At 46.5% G+C, this 20,497-nt stretch overlaps 1 protein-coding gene and 1 non-coding gene across 3 annotated transcripts; one reads left to right on the forward strand and one right to left on the reverse strand.

The window, feature by feature from the left end:
- Window positions 1-11,032: 11,032 nt before the first annotated feature.
- LOC111589424 (small nucleolar RNA Z247) lies at window positions 11,033-11,172 on the reverse strand. Its single transcript, XR_004849848.1, has one exon. It is a non-coding gene; the product is annotated as a small nucleolar RNA Z247 (small nucleolar RNA).
- Window positions 11,173-12,283: 1,111 nt separating this feature from the next.
- LOC103627102 (protein CYTOKININ-RESPONSIVE GATA TRANSCRIPTION FACTOR 1) lies at window positions 12,284-14,411 on the forward strand. Of its 2 annotated transcripts, none has more exons than XM_008647422.3 (3): window positions 12,284-12,739; window positions 12,886-13,302; window positions 13,515-14,411. In XM_008647422.3, the coding sequence occupies exons 1-3, from the start codon at window positions 12,515-12,517 to the stop codon at window positions 13,995-13,997; spliced, it is 1,125 nt and encodes a 374-aa protein (XP_008645644.1). In that variant the 5' UTR covers window positions 12,284-12,514; the 3' UTR covers window positions 13,998-14,411. The 2 variants fall into 2 exon arrangements, with proteins under 2 accessions (XP_008645644.1, XP_008645645.1); XM_008647423.3 differs by having other exon boundaries at window positions 12,287-12,739; window positions 12,886-13,290.
- The last annotated feature ends 6,086 nt before the right edge of the window (window positions 14,412-20,497 follow it).

The raw sequence follows: 20,497 nt of genomic DNA on the forward strand, positions 1-20,497 counted from the left end.
GCCTCCAGTCCACCCTCCTGGTAAGCACCTCCGCTCCACCACCAGTAATATCACAACACCACATGACACAGATTCTACTCAAGACTCTACCCAGCCGTCTCGTTGCATAGTTATCGGAGCGTTCGTGCCGTCTCGTGGAGGCCAGATCTGCAAGTCTACGCCAGGCAGTGGAGCTAGAAGCCAGTTCCGCGAGCTCCCCTTCCCCCTTCGCCGAATAAGCACGACAAGCTCACTGGATCCCTTTGATGCATAAATTACATATGATTTTTCAACCACAACCCTCAGCCTGTTATTTTATGCATGATATGATTTTGAGACAAGTTATTATGGCCACCCAGCCGCTTGCCGCAATCAATCCCTGATAAATATGTTCCAAATGATTTGAGAACAGGTGTGAGTTTTCAAAAGAAAATGCTTTTCAAAATGTGTGTGATGAAGGGTTTTCACCCTTTTCACCTTGTGAGTGGGATAATGAGGGACTCCCTGGTTTAGGGGAGGGCCTAAGGTGTTGGCTCAGCTGGTTTAGGCGTGAGCAGAAGGATTGTCCCCTCGTATAAGGACCGGTTTGTCATCTTCACTACCTGTACTCTTTAATAGTACAACCACTCGAGACTGTGTGGGCAGTCACTCAATCTGAACTCGTACGGTCCAACCCAAGGGTTATGAAGGCTGGGGAGCACCGGGAGGATAAGGAGGGGGAATGTTTTGTCCGGTTTGGACATGGTGGTGGCCTGACTCCTTCCGGATAACCGTTAAGGTTAGGACGTGCGGGGAAAGAAAGAGAGTCGGATTCGGGTCTCATTGGCCATGGGATCGCAGAGCCGAACTAGTGGGTAAAGTGTACACCTCTGCGCAGAGTTAAACCTATTCGAATAGTCTGTGTCCACAGGAATGGACGAGTCTGGTATGGTATGGCAATTAATGTTTTGTTTTCAAAAAAAGAAGTGCTTTTGAGAAAAGTGGTTTTTAAAAGGTTCGGCAAGTCGTGAGCTATGGTGGACGGGAAGTCCAGTAGCTGTTTTTAAAAATGAAAACCAGTGGGAACTGCTGAGATACCTGGATGGTTTAGTCCAGGGGATTTTGTTATAATACTGAAAAACTTCCTGCTCCTTTTGGAGAGGATGCGCTTTGCAAAAATACAAAATGTTTTCAAAACAACTCTGCATAAAATATTGCTGTTTCTGCAAAATATCCTGAGCTCCACATATTCCATGCATTATATCTGATTTCCCCATTCCGCGGGTGAAGGTGGGCTGCTGAGTACATTTGTACTCACCCTTGCTTATTTGTTGTTTTTCAGAAAAAGGAGATCGAGTAAGAGTTACGACTGTTCCCAACCTTGCTTGTGGCTGTTGGACCGCTGAATTGCTTCACTGCGTATATCGGGGTGCTTCAGCCCCACTCTTATGATATGTCTCGAGTTGTGGACCAACTCTTAAAGTTGTTCGCCACCTTTGTAGGTTTGTCTCGTTTAAGCAGATTTGGTATCATCTGATGTATAAATGTGTTTACTAGCCTCCTGGGACTAGTAATTGTATCACATTTGAGTCCCAAAGGATTGGGGACGCTTCAGCATTCCCTTTGGAACAACTTTTGAGCAGAAAACTTACACTGCGCTCCCTTGGGAACGACTTTTTGTAGCTTCGGCAAACTTACGCTGCGCTCCTTAGGAACGACTTTTGTAGCTTCGACAAACTTACGTTGCGCTCCTTAGGAACGACTTTTGTAGCTTCGGTAAAACTTGCAATGCAATTTTTAGGTCTGCATTCCCTTAGGAACGACTTTTTAGCTTCGGCAGTTTTTGAGCTTCGTAAGTCTGTAGGAAAGATATATTTCATTATGACAAGAGCGAAGCTATTACAAGAAATTAAAAGTGACAAGAAGACTAGATTTACATAAATTGTTCCTTATTAAAAAGAAAATGACAATGAATGTAAAATGCTTCAGAGGTAGGATATCTCTCAATGGATGTGTTTTGACTCTGGCACAGTACTGTTGACTGTGCGAGCTTCGGATTCCTCCCTGAGATCTCGCTGCTAATGAGTCTGATGGCTCCCTTCTGGCTGCTGACCTCGTGAATAGGCAGGTTGTAGTGGTGGTGGAGGTGGAAGCTGTGGCCAAGAAGCCTGTGGCTGACTAGCCGAAGCAACAGAAGCTGCAGGATGATTACCCACATACTCTGGTATGTAGGGTGAGTGACACGAAGCAGTATGTAGGACCTTCTTCGGTTGACTTTGCCGGGCTTCGGCTTCTGCGATCTCCTTCTGCTTTTGGATGGTGATTTGGCACATTCTTGTAGTATGGCCCTTGTCTTCACCACAAAATAGACAATAAATCTTCCTAGGTTGGTCCCCATATCTTCCTCCGAAGCCCCTGGCGCTTCTGCCTCTTGGAGCTGGCGGCCGAAAAGAGCTTTGTTGCTGCCCCGAAGATTGTGAAGAATATTGGGGCCTCTGCAGCTGACTTCCTCTGTCATCATTCTGAGTGTTGTGAATTGACCTGACATTCCTCGGGTGGATTCTTCCTCCGAAGCCCCTGGTCATCTCAGAGAACCTATATGCTTCCTCCCTTCTTTGGCGGAAGTCATTGTCAGCCCTGATGTACTCATCCATCTTTCGAAGCAACTTCTCCAGAGTCTGTGGAGGTTTTCTGGTGAAATACTAGGCAGTAGGTCCTGGACGAAGCCCCTTGATCATGGCCTCAATGACAATTTCATTGGGCATTGTAGGCGTCTGTGCTCTGAGACGCAAGAACCTTCAGACGTATGCTTGAAGATACTCCTCATGGTCTTGCGTACATTGAAACAGAGCCTGAGCTATGACCGGCTTCGTCTGAAAGCCTTGAAAGCTTGTCAGTAGCATATCCTTGAGCTTCTGCCATGAAGTAATAGTCCCTGGTCGAAGAGAAGAATACCATGTTTGGGCCACATTCCGAACTGCCATGATGAAAGATTTGGCCATGACAGCTGCATTGCCTCCATATGAAGATATGGTTTCTTCGTAACTCATAAAAAACTGCTTCGGATCCGAATGCCCATCATACATAGGGAGCTGAGGTGGCTTGTATGGTGGAGGCCATGGGATAGCCTGCAGTTCTGCTGCCAAGGGAGAAGCATCATCAAAGGTAAAGGTATCATGATTAAAATCATCATACCATCCATCCTCATTGAATAGGCCTTCTTGATGAAGCTCCCTGTGTTGAGGCCTTCGATCTTGCTTGTCTTGAGCAAGATGGCGTACTTCTTCAGTGGCTTCGTCAATCTGCCTTTGAAGATCAGCCAGTCAGGCCATCTTCTCCTTCTTCCTTTGTACTTGTTGATGGATTATCTCCATGTTTCTGATTTCTTGGTCCAACTCCTCCTCCTGGAGCGTTGGGCTAGTGGCCTTCCTCTTCTGGCTTTGAGCCTCTCAAAGAGAAAGGGTCTCTTGATTTGGGTCTAGTGGCTATAGAGTGGCAGCCCCTGGCGCTGAAGATTTCTTCGGCGGCATGACGAAGGTTAGTGCTTGCCGAAGGTGGTCGAAAAGGGTTCACCGAAGGTGGGCGCCAATGTTGGGGACTTGTTCTCAAATGCTATGAATTAAGAACAAGGCAACACAAGATATTAAATGTTAAAGTCCTTCGTCCTTCGAAGCATTATTTCCCTTAGGATATAATGATCTTCAGACGAAAGTCATGAAGGACATACCTTCATCATCAACACGGTACACGTTAAGTAAAAGAAGAAGCATATGAAATATAAGAAACAATATATATACAATCACTTAACATTATTGATTCATTTTATATAATCATGGGAAGGCAAGAACAATATTGAATTACAAAAAGTACCTTCGGCTTGATAGAAGGCAAAAAGTACAAGTGCGACGCAAAAGCAAGTACAGGTCAGCGTGAACAGTACGGGGGTACTGTTCATCTATTTATAGGCATAGGACAGAGCCTGCGAGAAATTACAGTTATGCCCTTTACATTTACTATTGACTTATAGAAAAATCTATGAGGACTACATAACCTTTTCTCTTTTAAGTCGGTTCCTTTTTCCGCGATTAAGCTGAAGCTCCCTTGCGCGTAGCTTTGGAGCAACGACAACCTTCGTCATGATCATGCTCTTCTCGTCGTGTATGCTTTTAACCTGAGTCCGAAGGTACCTGTCCATAAGCCATGCTTGGAAGACATTGTTAAATTACGTTTTTGAGAACCTTCGGAGGACGAAGGCCCCTAATAGAAGCCTCATTGCTCAGCCTTTTCAAGTGTGTGCAATGTCTTCATTGTTTGGGGATCAGAAGTACCAATCACCGTATGTATGGACAATGTTCTAGTAAAATGGTACACATTTTCCAAAAATGTGGACTTACCCATTTGGAATACCTCGTCAAATGAATCGGCAAAAACTTCATAGGCCAGCATCCTCAAAGCCACAATAACTTTCTGGATAGAAGTGAAGCCCGAAATGCCAGCAGCGTTCGGTTTGCATTGAAAGTATGGATTTATGGACTCCTAGGTTTGGGCAAGGTCCAAAAACATGGGCTTCGACATACGGAACCTATGCAATACATAGATGAAGTATTAAATGAAGGAAACCCTAAACTTATTTAGAGTTTAGAGGCGAGACCTAAATGAGATACCTTCTTCGAAATATATTATCGTCATACACAGGGACTAAGTCCAAATAACCTACCATAAACTTGAGATGTCACGTGAACCGGTCTTGGTGAATGACTTGCCGATGCACAATACAGCCCTTGTGACGCTTGTGTTTGTGCGCCTGTTCTTCTTCTACCATTTCAATGACAGCATCGATCAACAGGTCATGGTGGCCTAAAGTGCTTGCTTTTTGTTGAGACCTCTTTCTTTTCCGCCAAAACTACTCCCATAGCTACAACATCAAGGACAATCATTGTCGTTTTAGTAAAATTACAAAACGAGCAGTAAATGAAATAAGAACTAAAACGGACAATTTGTAAATGTACAATTAGACAATGAATTGTGGTGCTAGGATGGCAACATATATGCAACATAAATACATAATTCAAAAGGTTTAGAGCAGCAAGTAATCCTGATAACGACGAATATTAGTCATCGAGTCAAGGAAAGTTAAAAATACTAATCGCAAGCTTAGGGAAACATTAGTTACAGTTATGGAGACGAACATGATGTGTCTGAAGTTTTTATATAGCAAAGTACAAAGTGAAGCATGTTTGTAGTAATAACAAGCGTCGCACAAGGCACATGATGATTAAGAACAACAGAACCGTAGGTAGCATTGTAGGAATACAATAGGTACATTGAAAATAGCAACACAAGTGAGACTAGAACAAGGTGTAGTCTTTGCTTTGTGGTACCATGTAGAGTTTCCTAAACCATGTGTACTTTGTGTCGCACGCCAAATGTAGATTTCAAAGTGCAAAGAGAAAGGAGTAGATGGGAAGTGAAGTTGTTGTACAGTGGTGTTGCTCGTTGGCTATAGCCACAACCACTCCTAGATCTACTCCGTGAGGACTACAAGACCACGAACTGCCGCCTATCCAACCATGATAGCCAAGATAGGAACGTCGTATGAGATGGGGTGGGGTGCGAGGAGGACACCCTGATGTGCCATGTGACAAGGCATGACATGTAGCAGTCAGTGGTGCTTGAAGTCAGAAGCTTGAGGTGAGCTCGTATCGGCCGGTGAACTAGTCCGAATGAGACGGGGGCTTCGATCTAGATCTAGACACTGCTCAAACTAGGCGGCGGCGGATGAATCTCTGATTTACCACTCGCGAAGGTGGGTTCGACTCCATCATCGGTGGGAGTAGGGAGCATCGGGAACTAGATTTCAGACATAAGAAATGAATGTTCACACAAGACACGGTAAAGACGTGTCTGATGGAATGGGTATGGGTAATCTATTGAACACCACAATTTTTTGGGTATGCACAACGCCACGTGTGGGTTACCCAACCCACCCCAAATGGGTATGGGTTCTGATGGACGTGATCTCATAGATATTAGAAACCTTTATTAGATCAACTTACTAGAGAAATTTCTAGATACCAATTGATAATATTTCTAGATGTCACTTGAGGACATTGTTGGGGAGAAGGTCCATGTTAACAGAAGTCATTGTTCAAAACCTTTTTTCTCAAGTGAAATGCTTCAATCAAGGATGAAGTTTGGACAATGGAACAAAACTGAAGCTTCAGGCATGAGCACGATGCCAAAGATTGCACCAAGGCAAAGGAAAGGGAGCCAGAGCTTAGGCATTGCATTTGAAGATGGTTTAGATGAAGAATGTTTCGCGGAATAAGATAAGATGTACATGGCATGATAGTGGTGTAAATGAAATAATTGTATTTTGTCGATTAGGAAGGGCTATTGTGCAATAGGAAGGGTAGAATTGTAATTTAATATGAAGGTGTATACTGGCTTGACCAGATGAACAATGTCATTGCTATAGACATCGACCATTTTGTTATCTTGCACTTATAGCTCCTTTCTCGCGAGAGAACTTCTAAAGGTGAGATGTCGGACCTTATTTGAATAGCCCCTTTTGTCTATTATATGATGCCCAAAGTAGCCTATCCATTAATCTTGATCATGGTGTATATAATACTATTTGCTAATGTTGATTGCCTTACATGATGTTGATCTAAACATTTAACCTTACTCTTTGTTCATGATTTGAGTATTCTTCATACATGTGAAAAGTAGTATCACCTTCCTTCCCTTCAGCTTCTACGAAGGCGAGAAGGGATGAGCGAAACAACAGAGCAATCATTCACATGCAATTAAAACTAACCTTCGCAAGTAGACTATCTAATGGCTCCAAAGTTCTCAATATTTACCCCTTCATACATGTTAGTGATGGACAATGAAGCTTTGTTTCGTCCCTTCTTCCCTCCTTTGGAGAGAGAAGAAGGGTCCTTAATTTAATGGTGTTTCCCTATAGCAACAATGCAATTTTTAGAACTTTGACAAGTACCCAACATTAAGCGGCCACCTCTGGTGAACTCAATAACCAAAACCACGCCTCCACAACATGAAAGAGTTGTTAGAATAACCAACTGTGCTAACAATTTTATGAATAAGATTGCAACAAAGGCACCAATTGGATCGAAGAACAACAAAAGACAAGAAAATAGAAAAACTCCATAGTTTATGGTTGAGAAGGGCAATGTTGACAAAGAAATATATGGCCTAGAAGCCATCAAGAGACATATCGAGATTTAGAAGTACAAGTTGCTTTGGGCAGCTTAGGTTTGGAGACAGATAGACAAAACTTCAAAAGAATTGTATCGCATGAGAAGGCAAGAAGATCTAGAATAGAAGCAAAATAAAGTAGATACCTCAAATGTATTATATAGTAGTACACATACATGACAAGCAAATAATCGTAACAAGGAAGGAAACACAACTTTAGGAATGTAGGAATCTCTTATTAATAATAGAGATAACCTTCTATTTTAACATATCATAATAAGGTAGGATAAGCATCTCCAGGAAGGCATGACTCTTCTATTAATAATAGAGATAACCTTAGATGTTTAATACCTCCCCTCAAACTTGACGTACTGAAAAATGTTCAGATTACAACAAAAAAATATTACACGGTGTAATTGGCAAGGGCTTGGTCATAATATCTGTAATTTAATCCTTGGATGAAATAATCTACACATCAAGTTATCAAGTGGAGACATATACCTAGACAAAGTGATAATCAACTTCCACATGTTTAGAGCACTGATGAAATATTAAGTTGGCACACAAATAGGTGGCACAATTAATATTACACCATTATATAAGAGAATGTGACTAAGCAATACCAAGTTCATGCAAGAGCAATTGAACCCAAATGATTTCAACACTAGCATCGACAATAGCTTTATACTCGACATCCGTACTAGAACAAGAAACAATGGGTTGTTTATGAGAACTCCAAGAGACAAGATTTCCACCAAAGAATATATCATAACCACCCAGACTTCGTCGATCATCAGGATTGCTAGCCAATCGGCATTTGAAAATGCACTCAAAAAGAAGAACCAGACTTGTCAAGGAAAAATATCATGTTAATTGTTTCATGAAGACAACAAAGGATTCTTATGACTACAACCCAATGGTTAGTCGTAAGAGAAGAAATAAAAAGAGATGTTCAGGCAAGTGATAGAGATATTGTAAGGTGCCAGCAACACTACTTCTATAATGGGTGGCATCCTTCGGAGATAGCTTCTCACTATTGTGTAATTGCAACTTCTCAGCTAGCAGCATTAGAGTCGACACACCATTAGAGTGAAGCATGTAAGTCTGAGACAAGAGGTCTTGAATGTACTTATGCTATGAGATAATAAGACCATGTGAAGTGTGTTCAACCTCTCTGTACTTAAAATTAGGCCCATGGACCAATAGCCTTAATAGTAAAATTATCATGAAACCAATGAAGGAGGCAAACAACGGCCGAAGAACATAAGCTAATAACTATGATGTCATCAACAAAAATGAGCATGTACATCTAAATACCACCTTTATTGAACATAAATAGCCAGACATAGGATTTAGAGGTTAGGAATCCAAGTTCCAAAAGTTTTATGCTTAGTCGAGAAAACCAAGCGTGTGGCACATGTTTCAGACCATAGAGAGCTTTATTGAGTTTGCAATTATGGTCCAATCGCGAAATAGCCCATGCAACAAGGCATTTTGAATATCAGTTTGATGAATAGCCTAATCTTGACATACAACTAGCGACCATAAGATATGAATAATTGTATCCTTGATAATGAGGCTAAAAGTATCTCATAATTAATCCCATATTGCTACTTAAATCCTTTTGCAATTAGCTAGGCTTTATAGCAATCAAGAGAGTCAACTACCTTTTGCTTGAGTAAAAAAAACCATTTGTAGTCAATAACATTAAGTCAAACATGAAGATGCCAAGTTTTATTTTTGATAACTGGCTAAAATTCATCAACCGTAGCTTGATGCTAGTTAGGATTTTTTTCATAGCAACAATACAATTTATGGGCATGTTAGTAGATGCTTGGATAACATAATATGTACCAATATAGTAAATAGGATTTTTAGGTTGTCTGACATTATATTTGAGCCTTATCCATATAGGTGAATAAATGTACCAAGATCTTGAGTACTAATAGTAGCAACATCTAATACAAAAGAGACATGAGGATCTAGTAACACAAGTGCTTGTTGGTTAGCATCTAAGGGCTCATCTGTGGATTGGTGGGCATGAAGCATAGAGGTGGGCCTAAAGGATAGGACAAGGTCTACCAGCACAACAAGACCCACATATGTGGGTGCGAGTTCACTTGTCCGAGAAGAGGCAGACATTGTCAAAGCCTACAAGACTGCTTTGTGCCACACATTATTGGGGAGGTCGCACACTGACTCTAGAGTTAGAGCTTTGGTAGGAAACAAGTTAGCAGCAACATATAATTGCATACAATCATAACCACAATTAGTGCAACTGCTATCCAAACTAATTATGTGTAATGTAGAGTAAACATGATTAGTTGGCACTTGGAGAAGATATAGAGGATGAACAATAGAAAGGATAATCACATACATTATGTACCTAGAAATATAGACACGACCAGAATCACGATCAAGGAATTTGTATCCTTTGTGCAAGGAAATATACCCAAGAAAACACGTTCTTTTGAACAAAAATAAAGTTTATTTTTGTTATAGGGATAGAGATGAGGCCAACAAGCACATTCAAAAAACTTGAGAACAAACAATTTGGAGGTAATTAAAGAGATGCTCTAGAGGACGTTTGTCATCGATGACACATGACGATTAATGAGATAAGTGACAATGACAAAACTTTCATCCCAAAATCTAATGGACATAGAGGCATGGACTGGAAGAGCATCTTGATAATGTGACATTGTTTTCGCTTAAGTGACCCATTTTGTTGATGGGTGTGAGGGTATAAGATCTGATGATCATTGCCCATGGACCGATTGAAGGCATGAATTTTCTAATATCACCACCATAGTCAGAATGAATACATTTAATTTTGTCACTTAGAAGATGTTCTACATGTGTTTGTAACTACAAGAATATGTGAGGTGCTTAAGATTGGTCATGCATAAGATAAATCCAAGCAAATTTGTTAAAATCATCAATAAAACTAATGTAGTATTTGAATCCCCAACAATCAAAGGCATAGGACCCCCAAACATTAGAAAAAATAAGATCCAAAGGAGACATAGAATGATGAATGGAAGTATCATAGGACAATTGATGACTTTTAGCCATTTGATAGGAGTTCGAGTGGATGACTTTGACTCTTTAGGACATGAAATATTATTAAAATGCAAAATCAACTAAACAACTTGTGATCAACCAATTAGGGCTAGTTTGAGGGTGATAATATCAATAGTTTGAGAGGGTATAAACCACCTTCACATGACCCCTCAAAAAGACTTTTATGTGTTAATGGATCTTTTATAGAAAAATGTCATACATGAAATTCAAAATAAATATAACTATCATACAAGAATTTATGAACAAAGAGAAAGTGTTTGTTAATGTTATGCGGATGTAAAAATTACGCAAAATAAGAAGTCGAGCAACAATATTATTTGTGGAATAACGAGTTTGTAAAATATGCACTGTTGTCGAATTGAACGTGTTCACTACTATGATAGCATTTGCGCATAGCAAACCGATCAAGACTGTTGGCGATATGGTCTGTGGTGCATGTATCTTTGTGCCAGTTGGGCTCCACCTTGTATGATGTAGATGCTAGGGCCACAGATGGATTATGGTTCTAATAGCACTCATCCATGTGATGCCAACAACAAATAACAATGTGGTTTTATTTACCACAAACTAACACATAGGTCGAGAAGAGTTGTTGCAAGATCTCTACAAGAATTAGTAGGGCTATGTGGCACATCCCTGTGGGAGCGACTATGACCACTGTTACCATGACCACGACCACATGAAGACCCCCCCCCCCCCCCCACGACCATCATAGCTCAACGAGAACCCACTGTTGAGTTGGAGTGACACCTAATGTTGCAATTGGTGAGCTTCAAATGTCATAAAGTGCGTGTACACATCATAAAGCGAGAGATGATCGCTCTTGGTCATCATTGAATAGACAAAAGGATCATATTCTGATCCAAGACTGGTGAAGAGGTAGGTGACCACATTGTCATAACGGAGAGGAGCACCAACAATGACAAGATCAAAGATGAGACCCTTTATCTTGTGAAAGTAGTTAGCGGCAGATAGATATCGTTACTTTATTGTGGCGAGTTAAACATGGATCTAAACCGTGTGGGCCTTGGTAGAAGATGCAAACACTTGCATGGAAGGGAGTCCTAGACCTCCTTTGATAATGTGGCGTCAACAACATCGCAAAGAACTTCCTCAGACATGGAGGAGAGGAGGCCGCTAAGGACCCGCCGGTCCTGATCATACCAACGGTCATACACCATGTTGGAGATGCTTTCGGTGCTAGCTGCCATGGAAGAGGACACCATCTTAACGGTGCAGGAGGGGTTCCATCTAGGTAACCAAGGAGCTTGGTGCTTCGGAGATATGATAGAAGCTATGTGTGACAGATGAGATTGTTAGTCATGATGAGCCGGACAGTGACAACAATGGTGAATTGTGATAGACACAAAGATGGTGGACTGGATGGATATGGTTGTGGTGGACATGGTGGAGGTAGAGGAGGTGGAGGAAGAAGTAAGGGTGGATATCTAGGAGTTCTCTAGCTCAATTACCATGATAGACTGAATGACACGATGTCCTCCACGGTCACGACCTCATGTTTATATAGTGGTACACATACATGAAAAGCTAGGAATCGTAGTAAGGCAGATGCAAAACGTAGAACTCTCCTAGTAATAATAGAGATAACCTTATATGTTTAACAGACAGGAGACACAATTTTAGGACACAGAACTCCTACTAATAATAGACATAATCTTCTATGTTTAACTAAATAATCATTGCATGACATATCTGTACTAGCTTGGTGGGGGCCACAAGGTGGAGTTGCATCACATATTCACATCTTTGTTGTCTTCTCGATTTGGGACTGAATGTTTTGCATCGATAGTACTGTGTGCGATGTGTTTGTTGCACTGTTCCTTTGGTTCCTCATCTCCCTTCTGTGTGCACTGTGCTGGTGTGCTGTCTGTGGCCACTCTCTTTCTCACGCTCTAGGAAAGGGGATCACACATCACACCTCTCTAAATCCCCTAGGGCCCTAGCTAGAGAGAGACTGATAGCATCTGTTGCTCCTCCACCCTGCGTCTGTTTATAAAAAGGACAAGCCCCTCTCCACACATTCCGTGATCACCCTGGGCCCTTGTAAATTGCCCCTTCAACTGCACATCTCCTCTCCATCGTCTCCTTGAGGCTTATTATATGCATGCATCATCCCTGATCTCTTTCATCTCTTCCTTGCTAGCTACTTCTCTAGTTATAGCTCTCTCTCTCTCTCTCTCTCTCTCTCTCTCTCTCTCTCTCTCTCTAGCTCTCTTCTCTCTCGTAGTACATGTCTACCGTCTTCATGACCCAACTGCCGCGTACTCTCCGTCTAATGGAGGGAGAGCAGGATCAGGGACTCTTTCCGGCGTCGACCTTCCATGTCGCAAAGGACCCTCCAATCTTGTTCCCGTTCATGATCACCAGCCCCGTCCATGTAGATCAGCTCCAAGGGCAAAGCAGCTATGGTGATCAGCACTTGGGGCAGCATGTCTTGTCTGAATCTACTCAACAGGTTAGGGGATCACAGCTTAATTTGCTATAGAGATGCATATATATGCGTGCATCCAAGGAAAGCTACTACGTAGATTTTATATCTTTGCATATTATTATATAGGTGTTCCTCACTTCCTTTGTCGTTTTTTATTTGTCAATCATCAGTTCACCGATCGGACGATGATAAGTGGGTCAGAAGTCTTCCCTAGGCGGCCATCGCCGTTCGGGCAGACTATCCAAAGCATCGATGGTGATATGATCCAGCCATCTGCGTATGATCCATATGATATAGTGGAGAACCAGCGCACGGAAGGATTGAGCGGCGGCGGCTGGACAGTGTCGTCGTCCTCGTCGTCACCGCCGGCGAAGATGAAGATCATGCGCAAGGCGACGAGCGAGTATCCCGAGGGTGGAGCTGCAAGAAAGCCAAGGAGAAGAGCCCAAGCGCACCAAGACGAGAGCCAGCTACTGACGATGCAGCAGCAGGCTATGGGCGTCGTCGTTAGAGTGTGCTCCGACTGCAACACCACAAAGACCCCCTTGTGGAGGAGTGGTCCTCGTGGCCCCAAGGTGAATTACCAAGTAATTGGGAAACGCCCTGATCTGCGCGTTCGTTTGAGGTTCTAGCTCAGCGGCGCAAGTTGCGCAACCTGCACCTGCAGTAGTAGTGGAGGAGTGGTCCTTGTGGTGGTCACATCCCCTATATATATTAATTAACACTCACTAATTCATGGGCTAATATATTCCCTCTTGATATTAATGTGTGTGTTGTGCCTTTTGCATGCTGCACACAGTCTCTCTGCAACGCATGTGGCATAAGGCAAAGGAAGGCGAGGCGGGCGATGGTGGCCGCGGCCGCGGCAGCTGCTGCCAGCAACGGAGGCGCGCCTCCACAAGCGGTGAGCGGCGTTGCCACCCAGCAGCAGCCGAAGCCGAAGCCGGCCAGGAAGGAGAAGAGGTCGGACGCCGCCGACCGGTCGCTGCCGTTCAAGAAGCGGTGCAAGATGGTGGTTGTCGATCACGCTGCCGGTGCAGCGGCAGCCACGGCGACGCCAGAGGCCGCAGCTGCTCGGAGTACCAAGGATCAAGCGGATCACGTCTCCGGCGACAAGCAGGTTGTTGCCCCTGCCGCCGCGATGAGGAGTCTGGATCAGAGCGAGATCGCCACTCCTCCTCCCTCGGCGGTGTCGTCGTTTCATGCTGCTTTCCCGGCCGACGAGATCACCGACGCCGCCATGCTGCTCATGACCCTGTCCTGTGGTCTCGTCCGCAGCTAGCTATATATGGCTAGCTTCTACCTGCTGAGAAATCCGTCGCTAGCAAGTGCAACCTGATTCTGCACCTAAAAAGTACCCTAGCTACATCTACCATATCTTAATATCGCTTGTGTTCTTTTGTTTGATTTTGTGTTGAGACCGGAAGAGGAAGGAGATCGCCAGGAGATATATAGAGTGATCACATGTCCAAGGCGGACGACAATAATTATGCGAAAAACTCTCGCTAGCCAGGAATTAGTCATTTTCTACCATAAGAGTGAGCCTTTTAATTTCACCCTTTTTCAGTTCTTCGGCTAATTATATATTCAAGTCCACTATATGCTATGTAACTTTCTTTGTTCCATAATTTGTATTACTTATATATGTTGTACTGGATCATCGGAGCTAAATAAAAATATTGAGGATATACAGTGATCGAGGGGTGTTGCATGGTTGTGGCGTTTTTTCACTGTTACATTTGTGTAGTGTATGTCAGCTGCTACTGAGCTGAGACAGGAATAGGATCCCTCTGGCTACTTCCTGCCAGGTACCCTACATGCTCTCACTTTTTTTTGCAATAAACATTCTCTTTTATCATGCGTGTCAGCTACTATGTGGGACGACTGGTGCATGCATTGGTGTTTGGAAACAATTGTCCACTTCAGCTTCTTGCCATTTTTACTGCTTACTTATTATATATATACATTCACACACATTACGTGGTTCAGTGCCAAGGAAAAAAGAAACTAAAAAGCCCCTCATCCAATCGTACGTGTATAGTACAGTACATTTAAATTGCAACAGACATCTCCTCAATTAAGTCTTGTTTGTTTCAATAAACTAGAATCAAGTAACTAATAATACCTCTTATCAATCATTTATGTCCGCCATTCTAAATTGTAGGGCATGTACACACCCTGTTACTTAGGGTCTCTAAGGGTAAGAGGGAAAACATTAAAAGATGTGGGATCTTTAATTTGTGAAGAGCCTGTCTTTACATGACTATCTGTACTAAATTTACGATATACAGGGCTCTAGGTTTATTTTTTATGCAATCTCTTAAAAAACAATCTAAACGAATTCTGGGTTGCACATGCACTAAGACGTTGATTTCTCTAGCTAGATACATTGATTTTACCATACATCTAAACACAATGTATATCTACGTATGAATGTGTTGACGTCTTTTTAGAGCGCCAATCACTCAACACGAACTAGCGGCGGTGCTCTCTGCATAGGGGCGGACGGTCCGCAGCCTGGCGCGAGGCTAGGTTTTCCTGCCTGACGGCCGGACGGTCCGCGCCCTAGGGCCGAACGGTCCGCGCGTGCGCAGGGGCGGCGGAAGATCGCCGACGGCGCCTGGATCTCGCTCCCGGGAGGGACCCCGTCGGGGAGGAGAGATCCTAGGAGTTGTCTAGGCTCGGGCAGGCCGACCTAGACTCCTCTAATCGACGTAGAGTCGAAGAGAAGCGGAGAATTTAGGAATCGAGAGGCTAAACTATAACTAACTAGAACTACTCCTAATTGTACAGAAAATAAATACGAAATAGAAGTGTTATTGATTCGATTGATAATTACAAATCGGTCGTATACCTCTGTATTTATAGAGGAGGGGGCTGGACCCTTTACAAACTAATCTCCTGAGCTAATTCAGCGAATTTTGCTAACAATCGTAGCACAAAACTCGGAACCCTAATATGCTCTACGCACGCGCGGACCGTCCGCGAGGCTCAATTCAGTGCTCAACATATGCCCCCTGCCTTTTGGAGGAGCTGAGTGAACCAAAAGCAACTAACCTGATGTGATCACATCGGCTTTCTTGGGCATCTTGCCACCTACTAGGATGGTGCGCAAGGGTCTTGGTCACGATGGTTAACCCAACGGACGTGACCTGTTTAGCTCTGATCGAACTGTCAATCCCAACACTGTCGAGCGTCATACTGGTCCTGACCAATTCGTCATCTTGCTTTCCTAATTTTCTTAGTGTTCTAGCGTAGCTCCATAGTCAACCAGGTCTTCTCCTTGTAGGTCGTCTTCATCCATGGGTGTCGGTACGTCGTTGGAGGTGTCCTGGTGTAGTGCGGACGGTCCGGCCTCAGGGGTCGGACGGTCCGCGTCCTGTGCGAATGATTCGGCTTTTATAGCTGGACTGTCTACCATACTTGCAGAGAGCTGCACAATTGTTGTTTTATTTTCTGTCTTTGTGGCCATTTGATTTTTCTCAACGGCTTTTGGTCTCCATCTCTTTTGTGGTGGCGGATACTGCGGATGCGTGTTATTGAATATTTTTTCCGCCTCCTTTGCCTGATTCTCCTTTGCTCTGAGGCGCTGTAATTTTCGCTTTTGTGATCGAGTCAATCCCGATGGGTACCATCGGGGCATAGAGTATTTTGGATCAGCTGTTTTGTTAACATCCATACCTTCTTTTTTGTTTGTGTTGGCCAATTCACCAAAAATCATCGGCTCTTCGTTATTTTGTTGTACGACGACATCTATAGTTCCTATTTTAATGATGTCGGTGTTTCGGACCCACGAGGTCCGTCAGCAACCAGTGAATTGTTGCTGCGTGCCCCTGCCCAGATGGGTTGATGCAAGATGGAACACAAGAGGGAAAATGAGGCTTATGTTATCCTGCACCGGGGTGCTCGTAGTAGGGGTTACAAGCGTCGCGAGAGGGCGAGGGCGAGAGCGAGAGAGAGGCCCCGTTGTCAACGTGTCTGTGTCTCCACGTGCACCTGCACCCACCTCCACGTGAACCTCCCTTAGGAAGGCCCTGGACAACCCTTTTTATAGATGCAAGGAGATGTCCAGTTGTACAACGAGGTGTAGCTATGCGCTACGTGGCTGCCGGGGAAGTGCCTTGAGCCCTGTACACGAGCTAACATGGCTGTTGGAGAAGTGCCTTGAGCCCTGTAGAAGCACAGCTGTCGGGCGGCATGGATCCTGCTGACGTTTGCTTGCTTCCGTAGGGGGTTTGAGAGCAACCAACGTCATGGGCGCACACGGGGAACCATCATTACCTGTTGCCGGAGTAACCTTAGATGGGACACCGGTCTTGTTCCTTCATAGCCTGAGGCAGCTAGCTAGGAGTAGGGTAATGATGTATCTCCTGTAGCATAGTCGGTCCGAGGCTGAGGTCGGGCGAGGCGGAGACTTCTCCTGAGGCCGAGGCTGAGGCCAAGGCCTAGGGTCGGGCGAGGCGGAGACTTTCTCCCAAGGCTGAGGCTGAGGCCGAGGCCTGGGGTCGGGCGAGGCGGAGACCTTCTCCCGAGGCCGAGGCTGAGGCCGAGGCCTGGGGTCGGGCGAGGCGGAGACCTTCTCCCGAGGCCGAGGCTAAGGCCGAGGCTTGAGGTCGGGCGAGGCAGAGCTCCCTATTGCGCCCGAGGCCGAACTCGTGGAAGATCGTGACTCATTTTTACCCTGGTGGTTGGCATAGCAGTCGGAACGGGGTGAATAGCGTTGTTTTCCCATCAGATCGGTCAGTAAAGGGGCAAAGTGACTGCAGTCACTTCGACCTTGCCGATTGAGGCACGCGTGTCAGGATAAGGTGTCAGGCGATCCCCGCATTAAATGTGCATGCGATACGGTCGACTGGTAGGGCGATCCGGCCGAGGTCGCTGCACGACAAAGTCTGCCCAAGCTGGGCTTCAGGCGAGCCGAGGGTGCGCTCACTGCCCGAGGAGGCCCTCGGGCGAGGCGTGAATCCGCCCGGGACTACTGTTCCCGCCCGAGGCCGAGGCTAGGCTCGGATGAGGTCGCGTCCCTTGGTAGATGAGGCCCTGACTTGAACCGCGCTTTATCAGCTATTTATGGTTTGCTCTGAAGATGTTTTCCAGCCGCGTTCAGGAGTGTTGGGGGTACCCCTAATTACGGTACCCGACAGTAGCCCCCGAGCCTCAAAGGGAGTGCGGGCACTCGCTTGGAGGTTCTGCCAGATTTTTGCAAGGGGACCGGCCCTTCTCGGTTATATTTTGTTCCGGTGGGTGCGCGCGAGCGCACCCGCCGGGTGTAGCCTCTGAGGCCTCAGAGGAGTGGTTTGACTCCTCTGAGGTCTTAATTCTTTTTGCGATGCCTTGGTCGGCCTTGTTGTTCCCTCATGCGGCCTGGCCGTAGCCCGGGTGCACGGTCAGGCTCCAAGTTTTCACGTTGGTTTGTTGACATGGCCAACGGTTCGGCCGTAGCCTGGTGCGAGAGCAGCCCCCGAGCCTCTGCACGGAGCGAGAGGACGATCAAGGACCGTCTCGACTTTTATTGTATGCCCCTTCGTCGCCTTTCCGCAAGGAGGAAGGGGGGGAAGTGCCATGTTGCCCTCGGAGGGTGCCGAACATGGTGTTTCCAGTGAGTTGCTAGCGGGTGATCCGAGTGGACGCCCGAGCCCCGTTCGATAAGGGTCGGCTAGTGGCCCAAAGGCGCGCTCCAAAAGTACCTGCAGGTGATTTGCCGGACCCGGACCCATTCGATAGGGTTCGAGGGCTCGATGCCTCCCTCCGGTGGGATTCCGTTACAAAATCGTTCCCGCTGGTCTCAGAAATGTCCTAGGGTACCTCGGGAGCGTAGCCCGAGCCTCGGCCATGTAACAGACGTACCTAGGGTCATCCCTGACTCTGTGTGCTCTAGGGCGGCTGTCGAACCCTTCCGAGGGGCTAGCCTTCGAACCCCTGATCAGTAATGGGCTCAGAGCCCGAGTGCTCTGGGGCGGTTGCCCAACCCCGGAGGGCGTAACCTTCAAACCCCTGATCAGTAGGAGGGCTCGGGGCCCGTTTCCTTCGCTGGGAAGGATCCTTTTTTGAAATACCACCTTTCTCGATCCCTGTGGCAAGAGAGAGAGAGGGAAAGAAAAAGGACATGAATTTAAATAAGGCGGTGCACCTTTTTTGACGCGGTCATCATGATGGAGGTGAAACGGCGCCCGCTTCTCCTGCCGGAGGTGTCGCTTGCCCTGCCAACGAGTTAATGCGACGGGATGGGCGATTCGCGGGGCGTCTGTTGCGCGTGCGCGAGCCGTTCGAGGAACAGAAAGACAGTTTCACCTTCGAGTTTGAATTTCGCGATGGGTTCGGGCGAAGCTTTGGGTGGATCTCGCCCGGGCCTTTATATACTCGGAAGAGGGACCGGTGGTGGTTCTTTACCCTGCCATTTGCGCTTGCCCTCTGATTTGGTTTTCGCAACCTAAGAGAGTAGCCAGAGAAAAGGAAACCATGCACCTCATCCTTTCCGCCTCCACCACCTCCGTTCGGCGATGGCTCACAAGGTGACCGTCATTCCGCCACGCAACCCGTGGCCTTTCTCCACCGTCGCTGTGGAGGATCTGGAGACCCTCGTTGCCGATGGTCTGCTCCGTCCCCTCTCCGGTGGGCCGCAGCCGGAGTGGATGGCTCCCGCGAGCGAGGCTGACCCGACTCCGCCGCCGGGGTATGTGGTCAGTTTTATCCCCTTCCATGAGCGGGGGTTTGGAGTGCCAGCGAGCCGCTTCATGCGGGCGCTCCTGCACCACTACGGGGTGGAGCTGCATAACTTCAACCCCAACTCTATCGCGCAAGCGGCCATCTTCGCAGTGGTTTGCGAGGGTTTTCTGGGGATTGATTCTCACTGGGACCTGTGGACCCACCTCTTTTCCGCGGAGTTCTTTACCGCGAAGACGGAGGCAAAGAAGGTCCGTATGGCGGTGCGGGCCGGCGGCTGCACCCTTCAGCTGAGGCCGGGGCGCGCGCAGCAGCACATCCCTGCCACCCTTGCATCTTCGAACAAGGGGTGGCAGAACCGGTGGTTTTATCTCCGGAACGACGGTGGGATGCTTCCGCCGTTTTCTCAACGAGTGGTGACCGCCACTGGCACTAACTGGTGCTGGGGGCCACGCGCGAGAACCAGGAGAAGCTCCAGCCTATTCTGCAGGCCTTGCAGAAGTTACGAGATGCGGGCCTTACCGCTGTGGGGGTCGTCGTCGCTATCCATCGTCGGAGGGTGCTCCCTTTGGCCGAGCGGCAGTTGCGGCTCGCGGAGATGAAGCCGGGGGTTGATTCTGAGGACTCGCGGATGTCCTCGACCTCTCTCTCCGCCGACGACCTCCTCAAGCGGGTAACAAATATGGTAGGGAGACCGGATGCCGGCGCCCTTAGTCAGCCCGCGATGCATCCCGATCGTGGGTATGTGTCCCTGGTAAGTGTCCGATCCTCCTTCTGTTTTGCGCCGAGTTTTCTACGCCCTTGATTCTTACTGTTGGGATTTTTGTTCGTCCCTAGGGGTTGAGGATTTATAAACCCGTCCGGCCACCGGTCCCGGAGGACGCGGTGGACCGAGCCGTGCGGAGACTTGCTGCGGAGAAGGAGAATGAGAAGAAGGACGCGGAGAAGGCCCGAGCTCGCGAGAGGATGCTAGCTCGGGAAGCCTTGGAGAAGCGTCGTCAGAGGCACGCGAGGGATGGGCTCCCGAGGGAGTCGTCACCGGAGACGCCTGACGACGACGATGATGATGACGATGATGACGACGAAGACGACGACATGGCAGCCCGACTTGGCCTCAGC

Source organism: Zea mays, chromosome 5 (genome assembly GCF_902167145.1).
Source record: "Zea mays cultivar B73 chromosome 5, Zm-B73-REFERENCE-NAM-5.0, whole genome shotgun sequence".
Taxonomy (NCBI): Eukaryota; Viridiplantae; Streptophyta; class Magnoliopsida; order Poales; family Poaceae; genus Zea; species Zea mays.

Coding starts and splice junctions, on each gene's coding strand:
- LOC103627102 (XM_008647422.3), top strand. CDS start 12,515: ATGTCTACCGTCTTCATGACCCAACTGCCGCGTACTCTCCGTCTAATG. Junction 12,740..12,885: donor TGTCTGAATCTACTCAACAG/GTTAGGGGATCA, acceptor GTCAATCATCAG/TTCACCGATCGGACGATGAT. Junction 13,303..13,514: donor GCCCCAAGGTGAATTACCAA/GTAATTGGGAAA, acceptor TGCTGCACACAG/TCTCTCTGCAACGCATGTGG.